Source organism: Hyperolius riggenbachi, chromosome 1, assembly GCF_040937935.1.
Source record: "Hyperolius riggenbachi isolate aHypRig1 chromosome 1, aHypRig1.pri, whole genome shotgun sequence".
NCBI lineage: Eukaryota > Metazoa > Chordata > Amphibia > Anura > Hyperoliidae > Hyperolius > Hyperolius riggenbachi.
This window is the reverse complement of record NC_090646.1, coordinates 275640340-275656004: the sequence shown is the minus strand read 5'-3', so window position 1 is coordinate 275656004 and position 15665 is coordinate 275640340. Positions and strand designations below refer to the sequence as shown.

Genomic DNA, 15665 nt, shown 5'->3' with positions numbered 1-15665 from the left:
TATATTCTGATATTCTGGCAAACACACACCCACCCTCATTTTTACATGTGGGAGCTAGCGTTGTATATTGGGACACAAATGTCCTGAATTTGCTGTTAATGTATGGGTGTCTGTTCCCCTGAAATGTTTGTCCTGCCTCCAACAGTCATTGTTGCAATGCTGATTTGGAAATTATACAAAAGAATGACTGGTTGCTATGGGAGGAAAAAAAAAAGGAAAAATAGTACTCTTGCCAGTGGCCCTGAGTTGCAGTTTTATCTCTCAAAGAAAAAGCAGCACTAGGTTAATTGATGCAAGTACCAATTTTTAATGACACCGGTATCACATGACCAGGCATACGACCCATTTTGGGCTTTCTTCTCTTTCATGCCGTCCTGGTATATTCGTATAGATTTGTTTGCAATGCTTTTTTTTAAAAATTAATTGCAATAAGCAAGTGCATGGGAGCTGTAGTTGCTTGGAGTTCCTCTTCAGATTTTCACACAAGAACATGATTGAGCTATTAATACTTTGCTTCTCCTCAGCACAGCTTTGCACTCTTGTTTTAATGAAAATCTACTGACTTAAAAATAATGCTTTCATAAATGATTGAATACCGCGCAGTGGAATCACATTTGTGTTTTGCTTGGTGTGGCTATCAGAAGCTCTGAGGAATATTTAGCTCAGACAGTAAATGCAGAGCTGCAAATTTCAGTCTACTGTTATCCTTGAGTTGTGGCTAAAATTCCAATCTGTGCTTCTTTGGGGATTCAGAACTAAACAATAAATTGTTTTGAAGGATTATTTTGTGTAGCTGCTGTATGGAACTAATTGTCTCACATTTGTCACCTTAACAAAATGTAATACTTCTTATGGCAGTGCCATGTTTTATTAGGTCATGCAGGGCCGTATTTGTACTTTCTACCGCCCAAGGCCTGCTTTCACCAGCCACCTCCTGAGCAACGGCATCCTCAATGCCCCCCCCCCTCCCGGAGACACTCTGTAGCAGTCTTCTGTCATCATGTGACACATTGGAACGTCACATGATAAGAATCCCCGCATGGAGCATGAGAGGCGCACAACTGTCAGCGACAGGGAAGGTCAAGATTCCGCACTGGAGACAAGCCTGGGAGGTGGGGGGGGGGGGGGGGTTACAAAAGTTGTGTCATGTGTTAGCATTGCTACCATACAGTACATTGAAAATGTCCCTCACTGCCACTGTAAACGCACATGTTGTGAGTTGTCCTGCACATGTGCCAGTTAGAAAGCCCAATAGGTATATCTTTGCATCTCATTGGGATTAGATAATATTGTCCGTTGAAATGATATTGTCCATTGCAACAATTCACTTAGTGGGAAAGGAGTCTTATTTTCAAGGACATGTGTTAATGGTCCCTAACTGATTGGCCTATAGAATTAGGGCATGAATGGTAGTTTAATATCCTCTCATTTAAACTAATATCTGCGAAAGGCAATTTACAGCTACTTATCTATATGCATAAGTCACATGCAGCAGTATTTTTAGAATACAGCTATATAAAAGGAGCTGCTAATTACTGTAAAGGTGCCCAAACATCTAGTGATATATGGGCAGATAGACCGAGACAGATATTTATCAGATTGAATGTCATTAGAGAGAGAACTGTTGTCTGCCCATAAAACGTAGGCTGATCAATTTCAGCATGAAATATTTCAGAAATCGGCCTTGTGATGCTGCCCCTGTCCCCCAAAACGTTATGTGTGCCCCCAGTTGCCATGCATTAAAATCTCACCTGTCCACTGCTACTGTGGGTCCACCTGCTCTTTTTCCGCATTCGTGTCCCACATGCAAAGTGCAAAATGATGCTACAGGTTTTACGTTTTTTTTGGAGAACACCGACTCTTGAATTCTTGCAGTTCTCCATTGACATTCATTGGATGTGGGGGGAACGTGTTTTTACACACTTGCAATTTGCTTGTGAATTTTAGTTTGTGTGAACCCTGTTTAAGTCAGGTTTCTGTTTTTTAATGTTTTCTGTGTCACAGCTGGGCCCATATGCAATTCACTTTTTCACCTTAGTTTTATCATTAGTGATTTTTTTTACAACTTGCAAATAAAATGCCTTTTAAACCACCAGCAAGCAAACAAATACTCAAAATAACTTTGACAGTATGTTTCACTTATTTTTTGGTACTTCTTCTATTTAAAGGGCTAAAAAGTTATTTTAAAACAAAGATGAAAAATAATCTCCTAGGAGAAAAATCGGGAGAAAAAATGAATTGCATATGGGCCCTAGTTAGATCATTGCTGATGCTCACTCCCTGTATTGGTGAAAATTGTGACTGAGAATGAAAGTTGTCTTTCTTTTTGTGGGAAAAATAGTATCATGAAAAGTAGGGAAGAGTTCCAACACCTGTCTGATTTTTATTCCTGTCTGTGTTTATCTCACGGAGTAAGCCCTCACTTCCTGTGGTGATGCCTAGGTACTGAAACTCCAAGCGGAAAACATTATTTCAGATGTCTTAGTTAATAATATAAATGTGTACTTGAAGTTACATGTAAAAAAAAAACAAGTACACATAGTACTATTCCTACTAAGAAATTGTCTGAAGTCTATTTCTGTTTTCCTGCACAGCAAGTGTTAAAAAAAACTTATGTTGTTATCTATGCAAAAAAGCTTGTTGAACAGATTGTCAAACTCAGTGGTGAAAAAGTAAATAAAATCCAAAGGAATCTTATCTGATTGAGAAAGGCTGCTAACAAGATGGTAGTGCTAAAAAAGTGCAAAGGATCATTACTTCTGATTGCTTTGTTGCCCAACAGAGCGCATGCTACATGAGACTGTTGTTGTTGCTATTAGGAATGCAGTCTTGAATTATTTTTTATCTGAGAGTTCTAGATTACTCATGTTATTTTTACTGTTTTTTTTGCATGAGTTAAAGGCCTTGATTATTTCCAAGGCAAGTTTCCTACTCAGCTGTGCATATGGCTACCCTCTACAACAATCAGTAAGTTTTCCTTACAAACAGTTTGCTATCAGGTCTGGTGAGATGATTTCACAATCACTGTGGTACGAATGTAATCTACAGGCCTCAAACTGACAATTCCATTTATGGTCTTAATAAATGTAAAAATAAATGATTTTAAAAAATAATGATGTGCTTAGAAATTCCAAGTTATTCATTTCTTAAAGTTTGCTTTAAAAAAAAAAAAATCTGTTGACGGTTTCATGTATGTTTATGCACATGAGTTTAACATTAGTTTTAAATATTTATTCACTAGTTTTTATATAACATATATCATAAAAAATGTATCTGCCTTTTCAAAATACCCTTTTTATAGTTTTGTATTGTCCCTGTTTTTATTTATGCAATTTAAAGAGATAAAAAACACAGAATGTCTTGCTATAGGAAATGTTTTTTCATATGGATTCTCTGTGACTGATTGCTGTATAATATGATGAACAAATGGGACTTGGCCTAGAGTCTACTGGACTCCTGAGAATTAATATAACCTTCAGGGCCTTTCAAGCCAGGTTGTGTTAATCAGAAAATAAATAAGAGGTTGTTATACAATTTCTGATACAGATAACAAAGATAAGATTAGGAGGCAGGAGAAGGTTTGGGCAGAAAGCACTAGGCATGTGCCAAGATATGATTGTACTGTCACTCCCTTGTGAATTTACAGAGATAAGCAGCCTTAGCAAATTACTATTTAGCACATCTTTTTCTTCTGCTCTTTCAGCGCCTGCATTAATTTTAATGAAAGTCTATCTCGGGGTTTGTATTGGATTAGCTGGCTACTTTTCTCTTTCTTTTGTTTGCTGCTGCCATTGTGAAGAGTGGTTCAAGCGTGATGGCGTAATTTCATCACAAATAAGTATTGATATACTAAAGGCTCTATTACATAAGAAATAAAAAAAGGTGGCATGCTCTAAAGACGAGAGCACATTTTTAAAAATAAAACATTAAATCTTTTGAAATGCTTTTCCATAGCCCAGTTAAATGATGTCTTCTTTATATAAAAGTCCCTTTTTCTAAAACTAGAATGGGCATTGGCATAAAAAGCAAATAGTTGTACTGTAGGCTAACATCTGCTTCAAGCATCTAGTTAAATTATGAAAACAGATATTATTTTTCATACAACTATTATTTTTTTTCTAAGATAAGTGATCTTATACATGTATGAAATCTACTCCAAATTGACCATCATACCCTGTATTGCACAAAAATATTACTGACCCTTCCTCCAGAGATCTTAAAGAACCCTGGTAGCCTACTGTTTACATTAGTTTTCCCTTTAGTAATAGCTCATGCACATACATAAGGGCTACTGTAGCTGTTCTTTGTTGATCAGTCACAGTTTCCAAGCCATAGAAAGGTTTTAGTGTTTTTAGTTTGTTTGTGCCAAATCATCTGCTACAAAATAAGTTGCACGTAATTTCACAAATTAAAAATAACCTTCATTAAGCACTAATAGCACAGTTTGCTCATATCTTCCTGTTCTATTTGAAATTTAAGAAAACAAACTAGCTGTAGCGGGAAAGCTTTAAAAATGAGTGCCTATATTTATTTAACAGAACAGACTATGCTATTATGTTCCTTAGTCATGTTAGAGTAATTTCCAAATTTTAGTGTATATGGCTTCTATTCTTGATGGCATCTTTTCAAGAATGTTGGGTTCCTGCTGTGATGATTAATAGCTGCCAGCAGACTGCTATAGTGCCCACCTGTCCAGGACTGTGCTGTGCTTTGACATTGTTAAATATGAGATTGTATTACTGGAAAATAACCATAGTCACAACATACAGAGACAGCTCTCATGCAGCTCTAGAATCAGAGGTGTACCCTTATGTATTCATTTCATATATAACTATCCCCTGAAAGATATACATTTAACAGGTCTAAAAACTGGTTAGAGGCAGAGCAGCCATTGACATTTTGATATATAATAGCAGCACGTACTAAAGTAACCTCTTCATTCAGAAATATAAAGAGGAATGTGTTGCAAATCTGATTTTACCTTTCACTATTCTGACTGCAGTAAATGTTTTGGTTGCATTAGTAAATTTTGACTTTGTCCATCTTGGTTCTTTGCTTTGAAGCCATATATCCCCACAAGGAATATATTTATTTACAGTCATAACAGTCAATTTTATCTTTAGAATAACTAGGGCTGAATTTCAGTGCACCGTATCTCCAGTGAAACCACAGACATTTTTTAGATATACAATTCTGAAGCTTCAGATCTCTTAGGAAATTTTATTTTCCCCCCTGTATTTCTGCATGAATGCCTTTTAAAATGCAATCTGGTCATCATTTTTGCCATAACAATAAATAAAGAAACCCAGCACATACATCATTTTACAGTTCCATGTTTTTATTGAATAAACAGGCATTTGAAATAACATGGATTTTCATTATTGAGCAGTTTTACTGTAAACTACCTGTTTGAATTGGCAGTTTAACTGAGTTGTAAATTGCCAGCTTTTCTATGGGATACAATATTATTTCCATAAAAAGTTGTGATGCTGTTTAAAATGTAAATAAAACAAAATGCAATGATTTCCAAATCTTTTAAAACCTATATGTAACTGAAAATAGTCTAAAACAACATAACAAATATCTGTCACACTTTGCAAAGGATGAATAACAAAGTGTTTTATGGTCGTCTTTGTATTGGTGCACAGGCTTTTGCATCTATCTATAATTGTCTATTACCCTCTTATGCTGGGAATACACAATGCATTTTTTCGGCAGATAGATGGTTCGATAGATAATTTCCAAAATGTCCAATCTTACTTTTGATCGTTTTACCGCTTGGTTTCTCAAATAATTGAATGGTAAAAAAAAATAAGAGACTCGAGCGGGAAATCGAGCGGAAAAACTAATCGAAAATCGATTGAACGGAAAATCGACTGAAAATAATGTATCGTGTATTCCCAGCATTACTGTTGAGCACTATGTTATGTTCCCCAATACCCTTGATCTCAGCCTTTTGATCATTTAGTGCCAGCAAAATCCTCTGAACGTGGAATGTAAGAAGTTTGACTGTTATGTAAATATATGCTCATTTCAGGTTTGTTGCCAGTAACATGTTCTAAAAAAAAGTTGGGATAAGGAGAAAAAAACTCTAAAAAAAAGTATCTAACAGCTGAGCTAATGATGTTTATTTGCGTTAAGTCCATAACATGACTAGATATAAAAAGGCATATATACACAAAGTCTCTCAAGAGCATAGATCAGGAAGAGTACAGGAATTCATTTATAGTGCATATTATGAATAAACAACTTAGCCAATCCTGAGAAATTTCTGTGCACCATTGACAAACCCAAATGCCAGGCCGTCAGTAGAAATCACTATACGGGCTCAAAAACACACCTAAAAAGCATTGTCTATGAACATAGTCTGTATTAAATATCCACAAACAGGTTAGAGTGCATGTCATGGTTAGCCTGCACTTTTCATAATAAAACTGTATTGTATCATAATTTCTAATGCCTGAAATAAACACAAGTAGAATATTGGTAAATGTACCGATATACTAGTATTTTGGAGAGCAAATTTTGACAAAAAATATTGGCAAATGATACGGTTATTTTACTACAGCTAACATTTATCCTATTGTCACACAGAACCCTACCCCAATCGATGACTAACCCTAACCACTCCCTCTGCTGATGCTTAACCCTAAATCCACCCTCTTCTAGCCATACCTTAAAAACCCTCTTCCTAACGCGTAACCTTAATCCCCCTGATGCCGAAGCTTAACCTCCAACTCCTAACCTCAACTATGTTTTGAAGCAAATACTATTTTGTAAAGGAAAAAAAAATGTATTAGCTGATAATATATTATAATGGAAAAATAACCTTGCCCCCAATTTTCTAGTTTGACGCTTTGTAGCTGCTATTTTACATTACAGTGGATAGGTGGGCCCAAATTGTCCATTTGCTGCCCAGGCCCAAATTTGCCAGCTTGAGCTTGCACACCTGGGGAGGCTTCATAAATGTTAAATAATATATAATGTTTTAGAGAAACTTGTTCAGTTTGGCATTTGCAGAAATATAACTTTTGTTGTGTGAATACTTCATCCTACTACCAATTACTGAATCTGAGAGAGCCTACGGGAGTCCTACGGGAGAAAAGCGCTATAGAAATGTTATTGTATTGTATTGTATATATTGTACAGCCATCCAGGCAGCATTTTTTTTCAAAGAGGGTCTCAAACGGTTTAGCATGAAAATGCCAAACTGCATACTCATTCGTTCTAGGTGCATGATGCTCTAGTAAAATAAACTGGCCATCACACAGTTCAGATTTGCTATCCTTTGAAATCATTGATTCAGCATCAAAATTAAAAATATGACAAACGTGCCCCAAAACTTTTGGGCTGCTTAAAATCTCTGAGGTGAAAGAGGAACAATATTTGTTTTAAATCTACAGCAGCTGGTCTGTTCAGTTCACAGACATTTACAGAATAGTGTTAAAACAGTGGTGTCAAACTCAAATACAAAGTGGGTCAAAATTGAACACTGGAACCAAGTCAAGGGAAACCTCAATGTCAAGTGCCCACCTATCCCCCCTTATAAAGTTTCCTCATGTCTAATTGCCCCTCTCCCTCCCTTATGAAGTTCCCTGGTGTCTAGTGGTCCCTCCTCACACCCCTAAATAGCTCCATGGTGACCCCCACCCTGCTTTATACCATTCCCTGGTGTCTAGTGGTCCCTCCTCACACCCCTAAATAGCTCCCTGGTGTCTATTAACCAGGTGGCTGGATGGTGTAATGGTTAAGGGCTCTGCCTCTGACACAGAAGACCAGGGTTCAAATCTCGACTCTGCCTGTTCAGTAAGCCAGCACCGATTCAGTAGGAGACCTTAGGCAAGTCTCCCTAACACTGCTACTGCCTATAGAGCGCATCCTAGTGGCTGCAGCTCGGGTGCTTTGAGTCCACCAGAAGAAAAGCGCGATATAAGTGTTCTGTGTTTAGTGTTTTCCCTCTCTTTCCTCTATGTAACTTCCCATGTGGTCTAGAGTGGGCCAAACACTATGCAAAGAGGGAAAACCACTGGCGGGCCAAATTTGATGGCTCTGAGGGCCAGATTTGGCCCACGAGCTGGAGTTTGCCATGTATGTGCATTAAAAGAAGAGATGATTAAAAGGAATTGGTAGATATTGTCCCATTCCAGAACATTTTAAGTGTGTTGATGGCTTCAAATTCAAAATGAGTATACATTACAAAAGGTACTTCTAAGTTGAAAAAAAAAGTTAAGTCTTTTTGTTATTTTCAATTAAATATCATGCTTACTTTTTGCTAAGTTTACACTATGGCCCATATCCTTTTCACTTTTCTCTTTAACTATAACTAAGGGCCGTAGGCCCGATACGCGTTAGTTGATCCTGTGGTTTTATTGTACCTTGTCATGTGGAGTTTCTAATAAAGAAAAATCTTTTTTTCACCGACCTTGTCAGGCCTGTGGATCCTTCCTTGCTGTCACTTTTCTCTTTAGTGTTCTCCAAGGTGATAGTTCCAAACCTGAAATCAATCAAATACCTTTAAAGCTCCTACCAATCAAGAAATTACTAAAAATAAAGTTCCCACCAAGCATGAAATTATTTCAAATAAATTTGGTATTCCTTTTTTACCTACTTTTTAGTACTTTTTTAATTGTTGAGTGCTGAAAGATAAGATGGAAATTGTCTCCTGGGTGAAAACTAAGGGTAAAAGGTTCTTTGGAAAAGGGCCCATGGCCCTTATTCAATTCACTTTGAAACTTACTCAGTTCACTATGAGATACTTCATTATTTCAGCAAAAAATAACTGTTCAACATTCTGCAGTCAAAAAAGTACTAAAAAGTATTGTCAAAATTATCATGAGTATTTTCATGTTTTCTGATGACTTAAAAAACATTGTGTTGGTTAGGTGTGAAAACTTCTGAGAAAAAGAAAATTGAATAAGAGCCAATGTGTAATGCATTGTGCCAGCATACCGTGGGCATAATGTGATACACACTCTGTAGATAGTGCATTTGGATAACATGATTTGTTACATTGCAGAGATGGGAACCTGCCCATACAATTGTATGCTCAGTGTGTTCACATGCCGCAATGCACCAAACTGCAACACGTGAAGTTTGAACACACCCTTATCTCCTAGGAGATAATTTTTCATCTTCTATTTAAAATAACTTTTCAGTACTTTGCAGTTGAAAAAGTACCCAGAAGTTGGTGACAAAGTTCTATCAAAATTATTTTGAGTGTTTTCTTTCTCGCGAGTGTCTTAAAAGGCATTTAATGATAATGTTGTAAATATCACCTAGGAAAAAAACTAAGGATAAAAAGTTAATTGCAAATGGGCCCTTATCACTATTGAAAAAATATCCTGAGTTTAAATGTAGTGAAAGAAGAAATACCCCAAACACTTACCGGTATATGTACAGATAATTCACTTCCCGGAAGGTAACAAAGTTTTGGCAAGTGACCCCAATAGGGTGATTCATAACTAAAATGTCAAGCTGTGGTAACCAAATACTAGTAAATGCACATTTACTAAAGAAAAAAAGCATGTGATTGAAATGTTGAGACAGTTTAAGTAGCAGGAGCCTCTTTTCACAATAAAAGATAAAATGTAAAACTGATAACTAAGCTATTCTTAGATATTATGCGATTATACCTGGATATGGATATTGCTTTAAGTTACTGCTACACATGTAAAATGTATAAATTATAATAAGATTAAGTTATCAATTTAAAATAAATAACTGCTTTGTACTTTTGTTTATTTGTGCAGTGGGAAGAAATTGGTGAGGTTGATGAGAACTATGCTCCAATACATACATATCAAGTATGTAAAGTAATGGAACAAAATCAGAACAATTGGCTGTTAACTAGTTGGATATCCAATGAAGGAGCTTCAAGAATCTTCATTGAGCTTAAATTTACACTACGGGATTGCAACAGTCTTCCAGGGGGACTTGGTACTTGCAAAGAAACTTTTAATGTGTATTATTTTGAATCAAATGATGAAGATAACAGAAATATTAGAGAAAATCAGTACATCAAGATTGATACAATTGCTGCTGATGAGAGTTTTACCGAGCTGGACTTGGGAGACAGAGTTATGAAACTTAACACTGAGGTGAGAGATGTGGGACCACTAACCAAGAAAGGCTTTTACCTTGCCTTCCAAGATGTGGGCGCATGTATTGCTTTGGTTTCCGTCCGTGTATACTATAAGAAGTGCCCATTGGTGATTCGCAACCTAGCTCTTTTCCCAGATACCATCACTGGGGCTGATTCTTCACAACTCTTGGAGGTATCGGGAACATGTGTCAACAATTCGGTGACCGAAGAAGCACCCAAAATCCACTGCAGTGCAGAAGGGGAATGGCTTGTTCCCATTGGAAAGTGTATGTGTCGTGAAGGCTATGAAGAAAAGAATAACACTTGTCAAGGTAATTCTTTGGCTACTAAAATGATACTGTTATTTTGTTTTCTAAACCTTTGAATAGTATACTATTTACAGATAAAGAAGATCATAACTGGTCCCAATTAAGCGATTTTACTACCAGTCTTTTTTGATTTTGTGGTTTGATAGTCATATGTGTTTTTGTGTGCAGGACTACCTACAGAGAAGGAGAATGTAGGTAGGGTATTTTCTCCTTTGTTTTTCCAATGTCACCCTCATTTATAATGCTTTATAATCAATGGCAGCAGTTGCTGAAGTCTCAGTCTTTCCTTGGGGCTCTGTTCTGCTGTGTAGCAACCATCGCTGAAAGCATACTGCTGGGAAGCTGGGAAGGACAAAGCTGACTCTTAGTGTAAGCAGATTATTTTAAATGTCTGTGGAAGAGTAAACTAAACTCTTGAAGCTGCACTGATCTCCAGATATAGGTATAAAGTATCTCCTTGATGGGCTCCATTGATTTTACAGAAAACAGACGAGAGAGATCCTGGTTTGATTGCATGTGTCCGCTGCAGAGCTTGCAGGGCCTGACAAGCAGCCCAAAGTGCAGGGCTCTAAACCAGGGAAACCTAGGCAGGTCAGATGAAATGAATGATTCTGTGTAACTACATTTTTTATTATTAGATTTTCACTTGGAACCATTTTTATTGGATTATATTTATGTGCAACCATGAATTCAAACAAATGTAAGTTTATATTGTATGTACACCATTGTTGTTTGAGATATGTATTGTGTTTAATATATACAAAGTTATACAATATATACAATATATTGTAAGCAGTAGAGTATTGTACTCTGTACGCTATTAGCCATCAGTAAGAGCAAGAATTTTTAAAATAGAGTGACACCATTTATTGGCAACATTGATTGTGTGTGCATTCCCACTATAAAAGAGAAATGGAAAATGCTTGAATCAAACTGCTCCTTGCCTATGCACATGTGCAGGGTCATTAGCTATTTGCCCAGAGTAGGAAGAAATCAGGACAGAGAAACAAGATATTGTATTAGTGCAAGTTCTCTTTTTAACACATCTTTAGAAAATGTGTGGGGCCAATGTCTCTTTTTTAAATAAGAGATTGTCCAAGGCACTGTTCGATATGTTTTCCTCAGCATATACCTGTATCAAGGCAATGCAGCTATATTATCTTTCATTGTTTCTTTGTAACCTAGGCAAGTTACCATCCAAGATCTGAGACATGATATGATACTGGGGTTTTTATAGTTCATTTTGTTGTACTGTACTACTAAAAACCCTGGTCTGAGTTCACCAAAACCTAACTGGCTATCTTGCCTTGATAGCAATAGCTTGTAAGTTGCTTGGATGATTGCAGAAACAAAGGCCAACTGGAGAATTTGAAAAATGTATGAAATACTAACACGATGCATTCTATGTCTGTATTTTGTCATTCTTTTTTGGACTAAGTATGATGATTTTGCAGTGAAACAGATTTTCATTTTACATTTCTCAGTACAAAATTTAGTTTTTACTTTTTGAGGTTTTCCTCAAATTTTTATCTTTAAATGTATTTAAATGCTCTAAATGAACTCTAAGAAAACAGCTGAAGGGAAACAGTAAAGGTTACAGCAATATTGTTGGATGGAATAGATTCTTAAAACTCTTTTAATTGAAACTCAACCATGCATCATATGAAAAGTTATGCAGTCGCTAGTTTTTTTTTTATATTTTTTTTTCTTCACTGCACTTTAAAAGAAAATCATTATTACAGTAAAGAAATTGTGTGCTTTATTAATGCCTGACCAGGTTTATTAACTCTGAATATTAGGTTGTATAATATTAATAGTTTTTTTTTAGTCACTACCTAAGTATTATAAAAAAAAGAAAAATATTAAATCCTCAAGAACAATCTTCCCATGATGCAGTGCAGTGAATGGTTAGGCAGTGTAGTAGATGGTTTAACATTAAACAAATCTGTGAATAAATATATTTGGTAATTCAGATATGCGTAGTATATCACTATTTTTCACATTTCCTGAATATGAATGGAGCAAATTCTGATTGATACATTTATGTTTTTTACTTTGTGTCATGAATATTATATTATTATTGTGTCAATATATATATATATATATATATATATATATATATATATATATATATATATATATATATTTTAGGGATGGGACGAATCCACAATTTCTTCGAATCCGAATCCGGATCCGAATCTAAAAAGGTTTTCGAATATCTCGAACCTTTCGAATCCCGAATCTAACGAATCCTGCACATAAAAATTGTGCGATCCGTGGTATAGTTGCCCGCAGTATAGGTACCCAGGCATAGGTAGCGAGGTAAAGGTGCCTTCAGTATAGCTAGCTAGGTATGGGTGCCTTCAATATTGGTAGCTTTCAGTATAGGTAGCAAGGTATAGGGGCCTTCAGTATAGGTAGCAGGGTTTATGGGCCTTCAGTATAGGTAGCAGGGTATATGGGCCTTCAGTATAGGTGTCAGGGAATATGGGCCTTCAGTATAGGTAGCAGGGTATATGGGCCTTCAGTATAGGTAGCAGTGTATATGGGCCTTCAGTATAGGTAGCAGCGTATATGGGCCTTCAGTATAGGTAGGTAGCAGGGTATAGAGGCCTTCAGTATCGGTAGGAAGGTACATGTGCCTTCAGTATCGGTAGCAAGGTATAGGGGCCTTCAGTATAGGTAGCACAGTACATGTGCTTTCAGTATTGGTAGGTAACTAGGTATAGGGGCCTTCAGTATAGGTAGCAGGGTATAGGGCCTTAAGTATAGGTAGGTATGTAGGTAGGTTGGTATAGGGGCCTTTAGGTAGGTAGGTAAAGGGACCTTCAGTATAGGTAGCAGGGTATAGGGCCTTAAGTATAGGTAGGTATGTAGGTAGGCAGGTATAGGTGCCTTTAGGTAGGTAGGTACGTATAGGGGGCCTGTAGGTAGGTAGGTAGGTAGGTAGGTATTGAGGCCTGTAGGTAGGTATAGTGGCCTGTAGGTAGGTAGGTAGGTATAGGGGCCTTTAGGTAGGTAGGTAGGTATAGGGGCCTTTAGGTAGGTAGGTAGGTACGTATAGGGGGCCTTTAGGTAGGTATAGGGGGCCTTTAGGTAGGTGGGTATAGTGGCCTGTAGGTAGGTAGGTAGGTAGGTATAGCAGCCTGTAGGTAGGTAGGTAAGGATAGTGGCTGGTAGGTAGGTAGGTAGGTATAGTGGCCTGTAGATAGGTATAGTTGCCTGTAGGTAGGTAGGTATAGTGTCCGGTAGGTAGGTAGGTATAGGTGCCTTTAGGTAGGTAGGTATGTATAGGGGGCCTGTAGGTAGGTGGGTAGGTAGGTAGGTATTGAGGCCTGTAGGTAGGTATAGTGGCCTGTAGGTAGGTAGGTATAGGGGCCTTTAGGTAGGTAGGTAGGTAGGTATAGGGGCCTTTAGGTAGGTAGGTATAGGGGCCTTTAGGTAGGCAGGTAGGTGTGTATAGGGGGCCTTTAGGTAGGTATAGGGGCCTTTAGGTAGGCAGGTAGGTGCGTATAGGGGGCCTTTAGGTAGGTATAGGGGGCCTTTAGGTAGGTATAGGGGCCTGTAGGTAAGTAGGTATAGCGGCCTGTAGGTAGGTAGGTATAACGGCCTGTAGGTAGGTAGGGATAGTGTTAGGTCGGTAGGTAGGTAGGTAGATAGAACCCCCCTCCCACGGCCCCCTCCATCCCCCGTGCCTCCTCCGCTCACCCCTGCATAATAATCTACTCACCTTTCCCGTGGAGCGCAGAGCGGCAGACCTCTTCGTTACTTCCCTGTTCCCTCTAGTGGCCGGACCGGCTCTTACTGATGACGTCATTGTAAGAGCCACTAGGGGGAACCAGGAAGTCGGCGAGAGGTCTGCCGCTCTGCCCTCCGCTACGGATAGGTGAGTGGATAGTAACTATGCGGGCAGGGGGGGCGAGCGGAGGAGGCGCGGGGGGGTCGGAGGAGGACGAGTGCGAGCGGCGGATGCGCGGCGATGTGGTGTCGGGATTCGGCGGATTCGTATAGTGGAAAATGCCGTCGGGATTCTAATCCACGAATCTCGAATATTTCCTAATATTCGAGGGATTCGTGGATTCGCCGGATTCGTCGTCCCACCCCTAATATATATATACATACTTATTATTATTATTATTGTATCATTATATAATGTTGAGGTTTTTTTATGTTGCTGGTAGAAGTAACTGAAATCTGATTTTATCTTACCATGCTATAATCCTCAGCATTACCGCTTCTGGGCGTTGGTAATTGAAATCTACACCCTGTTTGGGACCTGTCATCCCTGTAGATTTCAATCACCGGGTTGCATGCTCCCGCTGCTACCACTGATTGTGCTGCTCTCCAACTGCTGCAGCCCACTCGCCCTGCTGGGGGTATGACAGCAGAGCATGTGGGCTGTAGGGACAGGAGAGTGATACAAATGGTGAGAGCAATGGGTCCATGCCGCATGACATTGGTTAGCCCAGTTTTTGTACCAGAAAGTCTGGTACTTTAGTGGTCAACATGACTGAGAGATGAAGGGGCAATATTAGTAAATAGTCATGTCTTCAAGTATTGGACATTTGTTTATAATAACATGGAGCTATGATTGCAATTGATACAGTTACCTTTTGACAATGCATATCACATAAATGTTGACCTATTAATGACTGAGACTCTTTCAGCGGACCAGGTCATTTGGGCTCTGGGATCAGCAGGCATCTAATAGACAACACTGGAAATGATTGCTATTTGGGCATGCAGGTGGCTAGTTTGGCGCCTGATCACTTATTTTATAGACTATTGGCTACAATTAGCAGTCGTTTGGGAGGGGAGCTACTTTTTAAGTATTAGGAGGGGGAGGTTAGTGTTAGGCACAAGGAAATGGGTTTAGTGTAAGGCATAAGGCTTCCTAAGCTGGGGGCACCTATAGCTGTCTATCTGTACTGGGGACTTCTATAGCTGGCTAACCTATACTGCAGGCACCTATACTTAGCTCCATGGGAAGGGAGGGGAATTTTAACACCCTTGCCCCTGGGTGCAATTTAACCTAGAAACTGCCCTGGGAAAAGTCAACCACATGGCCCAGGGATCTGTGCAAAAAGTACAGATCTTTCAGCAGAGTGGGAGTTTCTCCCACTACACAAAAACATGACTTGATCACACCAACCACCTCCATCTGTATGCTCCTGTAAAGCACAAGAAGGAGGTGGAGAAGGTAAGCTCTGTATTCAAAGGAACAGACTGACAAAAGTCCCCTCCTGGCTCCTCCC

The 15665-nt window shown here is 38.5% G+C and overlaps 1 protein-coding gene across 8 annotated transcripts in view; it reads left to right on the top strand.

Moving 5' to 3' along the window:
• EPHA5 (EPH receptor A5) overlaps nt 1-15665 on the top strand; it is a 479253-nt gene that overhangs the window by 127805 nt on the left and 335783 nt on the right. For 7 of the 8 annotated variants that reach the window (XM_068233605.1, XM_068233607.1, XM_068233606.1 and 4 more), the window contains one exon: nt 9750-10413. In XM_068233605.1, the coding sequence (XP_068089706.1) occupies nt 9750-10413 (664 nt within the window). Of the gene's footprint in view, nt 1-5475; nt 5501-9749; nt 10414-15665 lie in introns of those variants that run through there. The other variant, XM_068233610.1, reaches the window with a different exon arrangement.